Consider the following 16,715-nt stretch of genomic DNA (forward strand, 5'->3'; position numbering starts at 1 on the left):
CTGGTCCCCAACTGGCGATCCCTAGAGGTCTGAGTCTGTTCTGGGGGCTGCAGCAGGGCAGTGCAACACCTCTGCAACAACCGAAGGTGGCCCTAGTGTTACACAAATTAGTATCTGAGTGGCTCAGGAAAGGCGTATGCATACCTTGCAAACCCAGTGGCACAGCCATTTTAGTTCTGAAAATCATACCCTTTTTTTAAAATGTATGTATGTCTTTATTTATTTAATTGAAAGGTGAAATCCAGCTGCCATGTTGTGCACATTTAATTTTAAGCAATTGTATGGACATTGGAAATAAGTTTTGCCACCCTTTCTCTCAAAGCATCACAAGGAAGTTAAATGGTTGAGAAGTACCATAACAAATGCAATCTTTCAGTTTACATTTTGAATTTCCTGCATTTGAGCTTGGTGGTCACTGGAGTAGGCAATTAGTTTAGCGGTAATAGGCTTAATAAGCTTTATACATGGTAGTTTAGAGAGTCACATTCCATACAAAATGATCAAAGAGTCAGACAAAGGCAAGTAGTCCAAAAATGCTTCTTATGGCAGGTCTCTGGTGCAGCTTTGCAGTCCCTCTCTTCAAAAATTGTACTTGAAATTCCTAGAAAGTAAATAAAGCAACATGCTTAGACTGTTCTATGTTGTTTATAAAAAAAAAAAAGGGGGCAATTTTCAAAGGGATTTCCGCAAGTCAATGGGTGTTTGCATGGCAGAACCCCCCCATTCCCTTGAACATTACCTCACCCCCACCCCGTGCAGAGAAAAGATGGGGTGCCACAGGAAAGGTTAGGGCAGGGTCAATGAAGTATGCACAAGACTCCTTGCAGCACCGGCCCACCAGCGAATTTTCAAAATCAAATGCCATGGGGGACTTCCTTCTGAAAGCTGGGTTGTAGGTGCATGGTTACAAAGTAGCCGTTGTACCCACAGGCCTGCAAGCACCATGGGGAGTTTGAAAATTGGTTTCTAAGGGACTATTTCAAAAGAAGTTGTGACAGAATGATTAGAAAGGAAAACTGAGTTGGAATATTGAAACCAAGGCAATGCCTTTACAGATTAATTTTCAGTCTCCCCACAGAGCTTGCAGGCCCACAAATACTTTGTACCATCGAGCCTGCAAGCCAGTTTTCAAATGGGAACTTCCTGTGACATTCCCCTTTGAAATGTGGTGGCCTGGCAGGCTCCAAAGGTACCTACGTAGCCGCAGAGTTTACAAGTGCAAATACCCTGGCAGGAAGTGCACATAGAGAGTTCAAAGTTTGAAATAAACTCTCTGTACCTTGCCGAGCTGGCCCTGGTCCTGCTCTGGCTCTGCCCCTAGCACAAACCCCTTTTCCCCTCAGGGTGAGTGTACAATTTTCATAGGGGCATAAACATCCAGGGGCAGCGGAAGCACTAGGCGGACCAGGTGGCCACCTAGAGCGCCATCATCTAGGGGGCAGCAGAGCGATGGCATGTCCTTCTTTCTGGCTCGGGCCAGAAGAGGAAGCGGTGTAGCGGGGGCTTCTGCCGACGGGAAAGAGATGCCATTGTTGCATTAGGAGCAGCTTCAGGCCTGCAGGGACTAAAAAATAAGGAGGAGTAGGAGGGCAGATCCGTGGGGTGAAGGAGCAGAAGCTCCGGCAGCAGCGGGAGCACTGGACTAAGAAAGGTGAAGGAGCAGAAGCTCCAGCAGTGGCGGGCCCCTGGGGTTGATGAATGGAGGCAGAGCAGGAGCTTCTACAGCAGTGGCCCGTGAAGGCAAGAAACAAGGAGGAGCAGGTCCCAGGCAGTGGTAAGCAGGCCCAAAGAAAAAGGTTTGCGTAGGAAGCCAAGCAGTGGCAGACTTCATGTGCAGCTGAAACAAAAAAAGAGGAAGACTGCTGCTGCAGCTTGTACTGCCAGAGAGAGAGAAAGTGAGTAAGTGAGAGCATGTGGGTGTGTGTGTGTATGTGTGTGAGATACAGAGAGAGAGAGCATTGTGTGGGATAATAAATATGTGTAAGTACACGTGTGAGAGTGTGTTTCTGAACATGATGGCTTGTGTGAGTGTGAGAACATGTGTTTGTGATTGTGAGCATGCGTTTGTATGAGAGCATGTGTATATATGTGAGTTTGCTTGTGAGAAAAAGGGAGCATGTGTGCGTGATTGAGAGTGTGTGCGAGTGAGTGTGCCCACAACAATCATCCCCATCGCTTGCTAATCCACATTCTCAGGGCAGCTGGAAACCAAAGGTTCTCAGGTACTGAGAGCAGGGGACATTTTTTAAATCTTTATTAGTTTTAATAGTGTTTGCTGCTTGGCCATATTTTATTGGCGTTTGGAAAATTTTAGAATTATTATTTAATGAATTTGATATGCCGCATGTTGCAAGAACATCTATTGTTGCTAAAAATACATAAATTGTAATTGTGTGTGTGGTGAGAGGTGGGCGCAAAGCTGTCAGGTTTGCCTAGGGTGCCAAATATCCTTGCACCAACCCTGTAGATACCCATTTGCCCATGGAGAATCCAGTTGAAAATTGCCCCCTTGTAGAACAGGTATGTATGAGGTGAAACTGAGGAATTTGTGGTCAAAGCAAGAGGCCATTATACCACAACTTACCCTTACTAACTGATCTTGTTAGCCTAATGTATCTTGGTCTGTATATGTAACTCTAAAATTGGACAGTCCTTTAAATCATGATGAGAAGACATAAGAGTTACAGATCTAGGCATAATTACATGCTGTATTTGTTGCGCGCCCCGTCTGTGCTCGGCCCGCGCACGGGCCTGCTCACCTTGCTAGCTCCTCTGCAAGTCAAGGGTTGGCCTCCCCAGCGGCTGCCGCGAGCTCCTCCAGGCCTCAGTGCCCTGCAGCAGCAGTCGCCAGGCCTTCCACTGCGCACCAGGCCTCATGCCAGAGCTCGGCGTCCTTAGTGGCGTTGGCCATGCCCCTTCGCGCACTCAGACTGCCCGGCCTCTTGTAGGGCCAGGGGCAGGTCCTAGCTCCGTGGCGCGTCCTGATTGAACGTACTACATAAAGAAGTTCCTGCCTGCACTTCCTTGCCTTGGCAATCGGGTCGGCACTGTAAGTGTAATAGTTTGCCTCCGTGTTCACTGTCTTGTTCCAGTCTTATTCCAGCATCCTACTGTTCCAGCCTTGTCCAGCGTCCTCCTGTTCCAGCATCCTTCTGTTCCAGCGTCTGTCTGTCCTGTCTCCTCAGGTAGTACCTTTGGACTGACTCTCTAGTACTGACCTCTGCCTGCTCCTTGACCATACTGCTCGCTGCCTGGATCTTGACCTCTGCCTGCCTTGTGACCTCGTCTGAGCTCTGGAACCTGATCCCTGCTTCGTTGACTACTCCTCGGACTGAACCTCAGAACCTGACCCCGGCTGCCATTGACCACGTCTCCTGATTCTGGCTTTGTCCCTTGCCTTGTCATTGCCTAAGCTGTACTGGCCTTCCCTGATCCTCCAGGCCTACAGCCTGGTGACCAACCGCGCTCCCTTGTTGCTCGTGGGCACGCTTCTCTACTACCTCTCCGGGAGACCCTGCGAGGCCCACCTAAGTCCAAGCGGCCCGGGTCCCTACGGGCTCCACTCGGGGGGGGACCGCGGGCTTCCAGTGATGAAGCTCATCCTAGCCTCTGTCTCCTCCTCTGCTCCACCCACTGGGGGCAGGTGCTTCCTGGACCCTACCAGGGAGCCGTTCTCCACGGCTCCAGAACAAGGGTCCACCTCCAAGCACAACAGTATTCATGCCAGAATGCTTGGGAGCTCTCCTTATGACTTAAAGAATTGTCCTGTTTCCTATACTGTATCATATCGTACTATGATTTTGATGGTAAATCACAAAATTTGGATTAGACAGTCTCATTCTGAAACATAAACAAAGCAAGCATCCATGGGACTAGGAAACCCTAGGAACTACCAAAAGACACACAGCACTGCTGTGCAGCATTAGCAAGCAGGATTTAATCATACAGACTTCATTAGGGCTTCTCAGCAAGGGCCACAATTAGATATGGTCTTCAGGATGGTCCTCAGGTTTCCACAATGGTCATTGCTCAGATATACATATGATCTAAGAGCAAGGCTAATTTGTATGGCTTGGTTACTCTGAAAAAAGAATTACTGTCTACCCCTGAGAACGGGAGTTGCGAAGACATAGACTATATATAGCACTAGCTAATACTACTACATACAGCAGAGATATAGCTAGACAAAGGCCAATGTGACCGTGGCCATAGGTGCCACTGCCCTAAGGGCACCGTAACTGTGCTATTTTATGGGCTCAAAAATTGCCAGAATTAGGGGAAGGCAGAGGAGAAGAGAGGAGCACCTCTCCCAGGCATTGTGCCTCTATAGGTATCATAAGACTCCTACCTGACCCCAACTGATGCCCCAGCCTCTTGATCTTGCTTATGTGGGGCTGTGAATCTGCAGCTGCCACTGAAGCAAACAATGTGAATCAGCTGCTGGTACTCTTTCCTCCCCATAGCCCAGTATAAGCCAGAAGAAGAGTGGAATGGGTACCTTTCTCCCTCCCCACAGTTCAGAGTCTAAGATACCATTTGAACTATATGAGGCTCCCTAGAAAGGTAAGGTTCAAATTACTTGAACCTCATTGTTCAAACTGCTTCTTAGACGGCTTATGAACCTTATGGGAGGGAGGAAAAGACACCAGCTCCATTCTTCCAGTTTGGGCTGGGCTGTAGGGAGGGAGCTCAGTACCTAGGGCACTGGGGGAGAACAAAGATTGTGGGTAGGGAGGAGGAAGTGCAGCACCTGAGGTAGTAGGGGGCAGAGCAAGGCCTAGTGGTTAGGAGGGGGAAGAGAAGCATCTAGGGATTTGGGTTGGGCGAGAAGATGGATACTGGGAGATTGGGTGGGAGGGGATTTATGGGGACTGGAAGGTGGGTGTGTAGGAAGGGCAGACATGAGGAGGTCAGTGGTGACTGGGGGATAGGGTGACTGGGAACTGGATGAGCTGGAATTGGTGGAATGGGGAGTAAATCGGGAAGGTGTGAGACTAGGGGCGGGGATTATGAACAGGTAGTGTGAATAGGAGATATGATATGCAGCTAGGGCGGGTGTTAGCGGTAGGGTGTGGGATGGGGGTTGAACAGTGAGGAGTGGGCAAGAAATGTTGTGATAGACCTAGAGGACTGGTGAGGGGATGAGAGACAGTGAAAAGGGTTGGGATATGAGAGAGTGGAAATGGGGGCCTAGGAGTGGGTAAAAGAGAGGAGGAATGGGAAGTTGGGTAGGGGGAAAGAGACAGAAGAAAGGGAATAGAGACAGAGCAGAAGATGAGTAACAGGGAAGGAGTTTGAGCAAGTGAGGTGATGAGAGAGGAAGAAATGTACAGCAATAGCTGTAAATAGAAAGGGACACTCAGAAAGGTTGGCCACAGATATATGTTGTCCAGCATCGCCAAGATATAATCATAAGTCCCACTGTTTCATTTTAACATTTTTGTTGTAATGCAATTAAAAACAAAACAGGAATACATCTCTCCATATTCAGCAAAAACAAAAATACACAGGCTATGTTTCAAGATCCTGTTTTTGCTCAAGGGGATGATTTAAATGCTGTGTGTGTTTGATCTTTAATCTTGCGTGCTCACTTCCACTTGTGGTTTGTTGACTATCAGAGTACTTGTGCATATATATAGGAGCAAACACATAAAGTTAAGTGGATTTCTGTCTCTCTGTGGGGTGTCTGTGTCTCTTTGTGTCTGTCTGGGTGTGGGATATCTGTGTCTATGTCTCTCTGTGTCTGGATTTCTGTATCTGTGTGTGTGAGGGGGGGGGGGGGGGGTGTCTCTGTATCTTATGTCTTTCTGAGTGTCTGTTTTGCCCTGTGTCTATCAGTCTGGGTGTAGGTATTTGTCTGGGTATGAGGTATGTTTTTCTGTGTCTGTCTGTCTGGGTGTGGGGAGTCTGCCTCTCTGTGCCTGTGTGTGTGTCTATATGTAAGCTTTCTCCATTCAGCAACTTAAAGAGAAACAAAATGCTGGTTTTGAGCCACTGGCAGGCTGCCTAGTGGATACCCTTCATATACTGTATATATACAGCATATAAAGCAAAGAGGTAGGCGATCTATGATAGCCGTCAAGGAAAACACAAGAATAGATGCCTTTAATCTTTTCCAAAGTTTATTAAAACAGAGACGTATTCGTAAGTTGCCCGACTCAGGCCGAGTTTCGCGGCTCAAAAGCCGCTGCCTCGGGCTTAAACACTCCACAGTAGAAATTAAAGTTCCTAGGAACAGAGACTTGAAGCTGCACGCTGTTGCACAAAGTTGTCTTATGTATTGCTGACAATCAATGGTTGTATACTGGATTGAAACCTCACTACTGAGCTTTAATTTCTACTGTGGAGTGTTTAAGCCCCTGAGGCAGCGGCTTTTGAGCCGCGAAACTCGGCCTGAGTCGGGCAACTTACGAATACGTCTCTGTTTTAATAAACTTTGGAAAAGATTAAAGGCATCTATTCTTGTGTTTTCCTTATATACAGCATATATGCATGTATATATGTGTATCCATCATGGGGGACCCCAACTAATTACATGAATGAAAGGGGCTGGGCTGGGCTCAAAAGGTTTGCTTACCCCTGGTTAGGGTTGCCAACTTTCTACTGGATGCACTAAGTAAAATTTTCACCGATGGTGTCACTGTCAATCCACTTCCACATACAAATATTATTGTATAGAGCCCCACTGGGATTCCTGCTAAGGAGTGGGCCTAGATTCTAGGTCAGGCAGTATAGCAGGTGGCCAACCTTTCGCACATCGAGAGCCACTTGAATTCATTAAGATAGGGAGCCACCCTTATGGGGGGGGGGGGAGGGAGTGAGGGGGGAATAACTCCACACCTGAAAGAAAAGGCCATGCTTCTCTCTTCCCCCCACCAGACCCAAAGACTCACAGATACACACACACACTCACCCTCTCAGGACACAAAGACTCACACACACACACTCATCCTCTCAGACACAAAGACTCACACATATACATTTTGCTGTTGTACTGCTGCTCATGTGCTCCCTCAGTGAGTGCCCCTCTGCCCTAGAACCTCTAAATCATTATGTAAAGTTCTTGCTTGCTGTCAGCCCTTTCCGCAGCCTACAGCAGCCCCCTCTCTTTCTCATTCCCACCCCTTCTCAGCACCCCTACTCTCCAGGAGACTCACAGTTTATATAGCCAGCATATGCAGCTTACAAGATGCTGATTGGTCACCCCACACACATGCAGAACACAGAAACTCATAAAATTCAGAATAAAGAGACCATAATTATAAATAAAAATGTGCAAACAAAAACTGAACTAGAAAGTGCAACAAGACAGACTCTTGTTATGCAATTCAACAACAGAAAAACAGAAATCTCTCTATTCTTCATAAAACATTAAACAACTAGACTAGATAAACGACACTTGACCGACGTGCCGCAAATGCGCAGTAGAGAGCAGCTCTACTGCGCATGTGCGGGCGAGCACGTCAGTCTTAGGGAAAAAAAAACATGGCGGTGGGCGGCGGCGGTAGCGGGCGGCGGTGGTGGCCGGCGGCGGCGGCAGCGGGCGGCGGTAGCGGCAGCGGGCGGCGGCGGTAGCAGCGGCGGCGGTAGCGGCAGCGGCGGCCAGTAGCAAGGGAGGGACGGACTGAGTGGGAGGGAGGGAGTGGGAGGGACGGAGAGAGAGTGTGGGAGGGACTGAGTGAGAGGGAGGGAGGGATGGATTGAGTGAGGGGGAGGGACTGAGAGGGAGGGATTGAGTGAGGGGGAGGGACTGGGAGGGAGGGACTGAGTGAGGGGGAGGGACTGAGTGAGAGGGAGGGAGGGATTGAGTGAGGGGGAGGGGCTGGGAGGGAGGGACTGAGTGAGAGGGAGGGACTGAGGGGGAGGGAGGGAGGAGTGGGTGAGTGTGTGGGAGGGAGGTAGGGGGTGGGGAAGAGTGAGGGGAGAGGGAGAATGAGGGAGAGGTGAGAGTCAAGGATGTAAGTGGAAGGGGGAGAGGGAGAATGTAATGTAGCCCGTTTTAACGGGCTTAACGGCTTGTTAAACAATAAAATAAAGAAATATAAAACATCCATCATAACAGTAAAAACATACTAATAAAATATTTTTTAAATAGCTTAATCTACTGTTTGCTTGCGTATCGGTGTTCAAGCAGCCTTCATGAGATGTTTTTATTATTGATTAATCATTTACAAGGGCCAGGGCTCTGCTCTCCAAGGTGGTGAAGGCTCTTCCTCATTCCCATGGTCCCTTCTCAGTGGTGGGAGAACAAAACAAAAAAAACCCATTAGGGAGAGTTTTGAGCACAGAAAAGACTGATCCCAGCCCACCCACTAAACCTATCCCCAGAGATGCCAAAGGTGGTCCATCCCAGTGAGTGAGATTGAAGGCCAAAGAGTGAGATTTTTCAGGTGGTGTGTCTAGGATATAAATCTGGACTCTCCTGGACCCTCTATGAGTTGCTCCCTGTACCATGGGAGGCAGATGGTGTTTTCCTTGTCACAGGATAGTAAACAGAGTCAGACTCTGCTATGCTCAACAATTTGGGGAATTTTATTCTCCCAGCTCCCAGTCTCCTGCTGTCTCAGTGTCCTCTCTCTGCCTCTGTGTGGCTCCAGTCGCTGCTATGGTCTTCCTCTTTCTCTCCATATGCACTTTTCTTTATGTGACTCCCAATCAGGACTGGTGCAAGGTATTAGGTTAAACTTATAACCTTGATCCCCCCTGTACCCCCATGATGCTCTCTACACACAATTAAAATTATCCATTGATAACAGATTTTACATGCAAAAGGATGTTCAAAGTGAAGGGGTCTGAACGCTTCAACCTGACAAAGGACTTCATGTACCAGAATTCCCTGCTTCATGACGGGTTTACTTACCGTCTGCAATACAGCTGTAATTAGGACATTGAGAAACTCTCTGTCAGCACATTGCACATTTTCATTTTTTTTTGGCTTCGCTGTTCTTATTCTCTGATAAGCTTTCACTGCTGTAACCTAGATTAGAACAATGGATGTATTATGTGATGGGCTGTATTACTGCAGACTCGCGAATTCCTTTCCAGAACTGCTCCGTCATGGGCAAAGAAGTTAGTGGAGGGAGCCGCCCTCGTAATGGTGGCTCAGGCGCACAAAATGGGGAACTGGAAGTCCCCATTATTAATTAAGGATTGTAATGTATGTAACTGCTATCTGTGAATTGCAAGCACATGTACCAGGGATTTTTTTAATTGTTTTTAATTGTTTTAAACCCTAATAAGAAGAGATTTTGGTTTACAGATGCTGCACAAGACTACTATACAACAAATTAATTTACAGTGTTAAGTTAAAATACTGATTTGATTACTGGAGAATGCATTTACTGGTGTTGAAGTTTAGAACTTGATGGCAGTTAAGGGTTAACGGCAGAGATAATTACAGGAGAGAGGAGGGGATCGAGCCAGAGAGAGAAGAAAAAAAAAAAAATTTGGAGAGGTTGAGTCTGCATGGGTGAATGAAGAGAGATTTTTTCCAAAAAAGACAAACCGAAAGAAAACATTGTTTCGATTGTTTAAACAGAACATTATTGGAAGTTAGTTGATGGTGTGCGTATGTGAATAAAGATAGAGTTGTGGTATGTTAATTAAACGGAAGAAAGATTCCTTGGCGTTCAATCACTAGAGTTCTGCTGATTAAATTTATTCTCCAAAGTTAAAAACAAAAATTGGTATCATTCCACAATGGCTCCGAAGACCTGTCCTTGCTAAAACTGTCTGTAATCTGACAAAGGATTGCTACTTGCAAAGAAATACCAGAACCAAGGGTCCCTTACAAATCATTTTTTTTACCGAGCACTGTAATAACCTAGAGGGTTTTTTTCTATTAGCTGGTTTGTTTAATCTCTACATTAGTTATAACTCCTGCATACAGGGAAACAGTGCCTTATGATGCAGGTTATTTTTAAGACATTTTATAGCAGCAAATTCATTGTTACAGTACAAAAATGTAATTGTGGAATGGTGGTGCGTCCCACTGCGTGTCAGTACGTAGTGCGTAGGCATTCAATATGGCTGTGCGTTTCAATGCTGGCGTTGTTAATCAGAAGTTTTTAGTTTTCTCATATCTTCTATCCCAGTGTCCTCCCTATGCTTATCTTTCTATTCATCACTAAAAGAATATGGAAAAGAAGCACAAAGACCAGAGTTTTACAGTTCAAAAACACAGACTTTGAGGAAATGGGGAAGTACCTAGAGGAAGAACTAAATGGATGGGAAAATGAGAGAGATGTGGATCAACAGTGGACCAATCTAAAAGGAGCAATCGCCAAGGCAACTGCTCTATATGTTAGAAATGTAAAGAAAAGCAAAAGAAAAATGAAACCTATCTGGTTCTCAAAGGAGGTGGCTGACAAAATTAAAGCTAAAAGAACTGCATACAAGAAAAACAAAAGATCCCAAAGGGAGGAGCACAAAGAAGAATATCTGATTCAACTGAGGGAGACTAAGAAATTAATCAAGTTGGCAAAAAGTCAAGCAGAAGAGAGGATTGCCAAGGAGATAAAATATGGTGACAAAACATTTTTCAGATACATCAGCGAAAAGAGAAAAGTCCAAAGTGGTATAGTGAAATTGAAAGGTGGAAATGATCAATGTGTGGAGGGAGACGAAGAAATGGCAGAAATATTAAACGAATACTTCAGCTCTGTGTTCACTAAAGAAGACCCTGGAGAAGGACCTTCTCTACACAACAAGAAACTGGAGGGAAGCGGAACAGAGGAAAATCCATTTACAGTAGATAATGTATGGGAGGAGCTAAAGAATCTGAAAGTGGACAAAGCCATGGGGCCTGATGGGATTCATCCAAGGATACTGAGGGAGCTCAGAGATGTGCTGGCGGGACCTCTGTGCGACCTGTTCAATAGATCCCTAGAAACGGGAGTGGTGCCGAGTGATTGGAGAAGAGCGGTGGTGGTCCCGCTTCACAAGAGTGGGAACAGAGAGGAGGCTGGTAACTACAGACCAGTTAGCCTCACTTCAGTGGTGGGAAAAGTAATGGAGTCGCTGTTGAAAGAGAGAATAGTGAACTATCTACAGTCAGGAGAATTGATGGACCAGAGGCAGCATGGATTCACCAGAGGAAGATCCTGTCAGACAAATCTGATTGACTTTTTTGACTGGGTAACCAAGGAATTGGATAGAGGAAGAGCACTCGATATCATATACTTGGATTTCAGCAAAGCTTTTGATACGGTTCCGCACAGGAGACTGGTGAATAAAACGAGAAGCTTGGGAGTGAGTGCAGAGGTGGTGACCTGGATTGCAAATTGGTTGACGGACAGAAGACAATGTGTGATGGTAAATGGAACCTTCTCTGAAGAGAGAGCGGTTTTAAGTGGTGTACCGCAAGGATCGGTGTTGGGACCGGTCCTGTTCAATATCTTTGTGAGCGACATTGCGGACGGGATAGAAGGTAAGGTTTGTCTTTTTGCGGATGACACTAAGATCTGCAACAGAGTGGACACGCCGGAAGGAGTGGAGAGAATGAGACGGGATCTAAGGAAACTGGAAGAGTGGTCGAAGATATGGCAGCTGAGATTCAATGCCAAGAAGTGCAAAGTCATGCATATGGGGAGTGGAAATCCGAATGAACTGTATCAATGGGGGGGGAAAGGCTGATGTGCACGGAGCAGGAGAGGGACCTTGGGGTGATGGTGTCTAATGATCTGAAGTCGGCGAAACAATGCGACAAGGCGATAGCTAAAGCCAGAAGAATGCTGGGCTGCATAGAGAGAGGAATATCGAGTAAGAAAAGGGAAGTGATTATTCCCTTGTACAGGTCCTTGGTGAGGCCTCACCTGGAGTACTGTGTTCAGTTCTGGAGACCGTACCTTCAAAAAGACAAAGACAAGATGGAGGCGGTACAGAGAAGGGCGACCAGGAAGGTGGAGGATCTTCATCGGATGACGTACGAGGAGAGATTGAAGAATCTAAATATGTACACCCTGGAGGAAAGGAGGAGCAGAGGCGATATGATACAGACTTTCAGATACTTGAAAGGTGTTAATGATCAAAAGACAACGACAAACCTTTTCCGAAGGAAAAAAATCAGCAGAACCAGGGGTCACGATTTGAAGCTCCAGGGAGGAAGATTCAGAACCAATGTCAGGAAGTATTTCTTCACGGAGAGGGTGGTGGATGCCTGGAATGCCCTTCCGGAGGATGTGGTGAAGACCAGAACTGTGAAGAACTTCAAAGGGGCGTGGGATAAACACTGTGGATCCATAAAGTCAAGAGGCTGCCAATGAAGAGTGGGTGACTCGCCAGAATGATGGCTACTGCCTGGAGTCAATACCCTTATTAAATAAACATACACAGGCTTACTGTGATTCCAACATCACTCTAAGCTTCAACAGCAAGAGGAAATGTGGAAAAAAGGATTCGCACTCACAAAGAGGGGAGTAGCTGGCTTGTTACGGCGGTTACTACCCCAAATCAAATAAGCCTGATACTTCACTTTCAATGCATATACAGCATAGTTCTCTGATTCAACGGCAGGGGAGAAGAAAAACTGATACTTCACACATCCAGAAAAGAGGGTTCGCACTCACAAAGCGGGGAGTAGCTGGCTTGTTACGGCGGTTACTACCCCAAACCAAATGTGCCTGATACTTCACTTTCGATGCACATCCAGCATGGCTCTCTGCTTCAACGGCATGGGAGAAGACTTATACTTCACGCATATCCAGCATAGCTCCCTGCTTCAACGGCAGGGGAGAAGAAAAACAACCAATAAGGGCTGTATAACATAGTCTGGGTAAAACAAATAAGCATGGGTGCAGCTTGCTTATTGTGGCGGCTTCTACCCCTAACTAATCAAGCTAGATATTTCACTTGGATGCAGCTCCATCACTGCTCTCTACATTAAAGGTGGGGGTGGAAGGGAAATAGAACCAAGTGCTAAGAGAAACAGATAAGTATGAGAGAGAAAACTTGCTGGGCAGACTAGATGGGCCATTTGGTCTTCTTCTGCCGTCATTTCTATGTTTCTATGTTTCTATGTTTCTCTAATACCATGTTAATTATTGTTCTTACTTGTCTCCTATATATTATCTGTTATTTAAAAGTTACATTGGAACGCATGATAAAGTATGAACTCCCTTTTTCTGATGCAGTTTATTTTGAAGCTGTCTCTGGGAAAATTAGAGGAGAAATGATTAAGAATGGGACCTTTGTTAAGGCTTTGTTAAATATGCAGGGCATAGCAAGCGGCAAGATAGGACAGCTGCAGTTCTGACTGTGGGAATTACAGGATGCCGTTTGTAAAAAAAAAAACCAAAAACCATAGAGAAAACAAAGACTTAATATTAAAAATTTTGATTCAGTGGCAGGCGCAAGATAAGGATTATTGGAAGTTGTGGGCAAGAGAAGGGGCCACTATGCAAGATTAGGAACAAGAGCAAATATGAGTCGGCCCAAATGATAAAGTAGTAGCCCACACACACAAATATATATATATATATTGCAATTATGTTCTTTTACTACTGGTGGGGGCTGGGCTCTGGCTATTACCATATGTTCTTAGTGTTTGCAATGTAATTGGTACAAGGCTTCCAAGGGTTTGATCATCACTCCTGTATACCTAAAGCGCCCCCCCCCCCCCCCGGATCCTTGCCTGCAGATCCAGGTTGACTTTATTGAATTAACCCAATGCCAAACTTACAAGTATGAAGGAAGCAATGTTTTGCAGCTTCTCAGCCTCGTCAGAACTGATTTGCCTCCAGGCGCAGGTCACCTATTCAATTTCCAGATGGACTGTGATCTTTTCATCGTATTTTGAGATGTATGGGAACAGGGATCAGGAAGAGAAGAAAAGGGGCCCGTCCCTGCAACCAGGAACTTAATAATAGACCCGACATCCGAAAGAAGCTGCAGAAGGCCGAAGGCTTTGAGGGCATGAGCCTCAGCCAGTTAAAAGCTATAGCAGACCAAGTATGTGGAAATAGAGAAGTGGAAGAGAAAAGAGAGAAGCAAGTAGAGACATGAAGGAGAAAGTGACTGTTAGCCGCCGCTCTCGAGGACACTCGGACGGGAAGGAGCCAAGACAATGGCAGACCGCGAAGAGGAGGGGGAACAAGACCCCCTTTGGGAAAGAATCAGTGTGCGTACTGCAAAAATGAAGGCCATTGGAAGAGAGACTGTGAAGAATGGCAAAAGAAATACGGGAGCCCTGCAGTGAATACTAACGACAAAAATGGACCTGCACCGACAAAAAGGGGCCGAGGAGGAAGGAGATCGGACAACCCCCACTGGCAGATGGCGGGGGAGGCGACAAGGAGCATACAGCCTGAAGAGACTGGGAGGGAAGAATCCCCACTGACCCTCTGGTGGAGATCCACGAGGTAACACAACAAAAATCAGGGGCCTGTTGGACTCAGAGGCCAATGATCTGTCATGACTGCACCAATCGGCCCCCCCAACAAAAGAGACTGTTTCTATAGTGGGTGCCTCAGGTCAGGTACTCACTGCCCCTCTGCAGAAAGAATGAACTATACAAGTAGGCGGGACCATGGTATCCCTTATCGGATGGGACCTGCTGTGTAAGCCTCAGACCACATTGAGATTTCAACCAACAGGGGAAGTTAAAGCATCCTTCGGGGACCATCCAGTGATACTCATCTGTCCCCTCCAAGAAGAATGGAGACTACATCTTCCCATAGTCGAACGAACCATCGAACATCGATATGAAAACAACACCCCCCTCAACAAAAAACGAAGACAACTGATGGATAGTGTACCCCAAGTATGGTCCGAACAGAACCCGGGAGGAATAGCTATCGATGCTACCCCCATATGAATAGAGATGAAACAGAATGCACAGGTGATTAATCAACCTCAATACCCCATTCCATATATGGCCAGGCAAGGAATCGAGATACACTTGCAGAGACTGTATGATTTGGGCATTCTCCGGCGAATCCGATCTGCTTGGAACACCCCTTTGTTGCCCGTAAAGAAACCTGGTTCTACTGATTACCGACCGGTACAGGATTTATGGAAGGTGAATAATCAAGTAGCAGATCTAGTAGCCCTCGTACCAAATCCATATTCAATCTTGGCTCAAGTCTCTCCTGCGTCAAAGTGGAACAGTGTCATTGATCTCAAAGATGCCTTCTTCTCCGTCCCGGTGGCGGAGGAATGTCAGAAGATTTTTGCTTTCACATGGGAAAATGCACCTACTGGAATAAAGCAGCAGTATACATGGACTCATTTGCCTCAAGGGTTTAGGCACTCACCTACGCTGTTCGGTGAGCAACTGGCAAAAGACTTGAAGATGTACCAAGTCATGTATGGGCCAGTAATACAATACGTGGATGATCTTCTGGTGTTTCGAGAGACGTACCTCGAATGTGAAGTATCCACTCTTCAGCTGCTAAAGACGTTGTACTCAAAAGGATATCGTGCAAGTAAAAAGAAAGCGCAAATCTGTGAGCTGGAAGTAGAATATTTAGGCTTCCAAATACGTGGAGGAACCCGGTGTCTGGGAATTTCTCGCACTAGTTCAATACGAGGTCAACCTGTACCCACTTGTAAGAAAGAGCTCCGAGCGTTCCTTGGAGCTGCAGGATACTGTAGACTGTGGATTGCTAACTATGCAGTTATTGCCCAACCCCTGTACGACAAGTTATGAGGAAAAGAATCGGAATCTCATCCCTTCCAATGGGAAGGACACGAGCTAGCAAGCTTACATCAACTGAAAGACGCCTTGATTGAACCCCCTGCTCTAGGGTTGCCTGATGTAATGAAACCATTTCATCTATACGTCAATGAAAAGAAAGGAATGGCCATTGGGGTATTGACTCAAACTTTTGAATCATAGGAACGACCTGTTGCATATCTGTCAAAAGGAATGGACAATGTTGCAAAAGGATGGCCTGGTTGCCTTCAAAGCATTGCTGCTGCATGCTTACTGATACCCGAAGCTGTTAAGCTAACATTTGGACAGACTTTACAAGTAACAACTCCTCATACTATTCAAGGACTACTAGAGACTCATGGACCAAAATGGATGACTAATTCACGTTTCGTCAAGTATCAAAGCCTTACTGTGTGAAACACCTGAAATCCAAATACAAGACAGCAATAACTTGAACCCGGCCACTCTTATGCCGGCACCTGAACCAGTTGCCCATGATTGTGAAGAAGTCATGACTACAATACATTCCAGTAGACCAGACCTGAGGGATCAATCCTGCCAAGGAGCTTGGACTTTATTCACTGATGGGAGCAGCCAAATCATGCATGAGATATGTTCTGCTGGACATGCTGTTGTATCCGAAGATGAAATCATTGAGGCTCAACCTCTTCCCCCAGGAACGTCTGCACAAAAAGCTGAACTAATTGCCCTTACTCGAGCTCTGCAGTTGGCAGAAGGACAAACTGTAAATATCTATACAGATTCTAAATATGCCTTCCTTACAATTCAAGTGCATGGAGCATTATAGAGGGAAAACAATTGAACAATGCATCAGAAGTACGTGAATTACTAGACGCAGTTTGGCTACCTCGCAAGGTGGCTGTAATGCATTGCAAAGCACACACCAGGAAATCAAACCCTATTGTCAAGGAAATCAGAGAGCAGATGAAGCAGCAAAAAGGGGCAACTCGGGAACCCTTCCAAGCAGTATTAATTGCATCGAATCATCAGGCTTCAGGCAGTCCTGGAGCTCATCACCAACGACTGCTTTCGCTCTTAAACT

The 16,715-nt window shown here is 46.2% G+C and overlaps 1 protein-coding gene across 1 annotated transcript in view; it reads right to left on the reverse strand.

Moving 5' to 3' along the window:
• Positions 1-204: 204 nt before the first annotated feature.
• The window catches only part of LOC115080723 (C-X-C motif chemokine 11-1-like), a 38,111-nt gene continuing 21,600 nt past the window's right edge, over positions 205-16,715 (reverse strand). Inside the window, exon 4 of the mRNA XM_029585101.1 lies at positions 205-601. Coding sequence (XP_029440961.1) covers positions 580-601 — 22 coding nt within the window. The 3' untranslated portion in view covers positions 205-579. The remainder of the gene's footprint in view (positions 602-16,715) is intronic.

The sequence above is a fragment of the Rhinatrema bivittatum genome, chromosome 1, assembly GCF_901001135.1.
Source record: "Rhinatrema bivittatum chromosome 1, aRhiBiv1.1, whole genome shotgun sequence".
Classification (NCBI taxonomy): Eukaryota; Metazoa; Chordata; class Amphibia; order Gymnophiona; family Rhinatrematidae; genus Rhinatrema; species Rhinatrema bivittatum.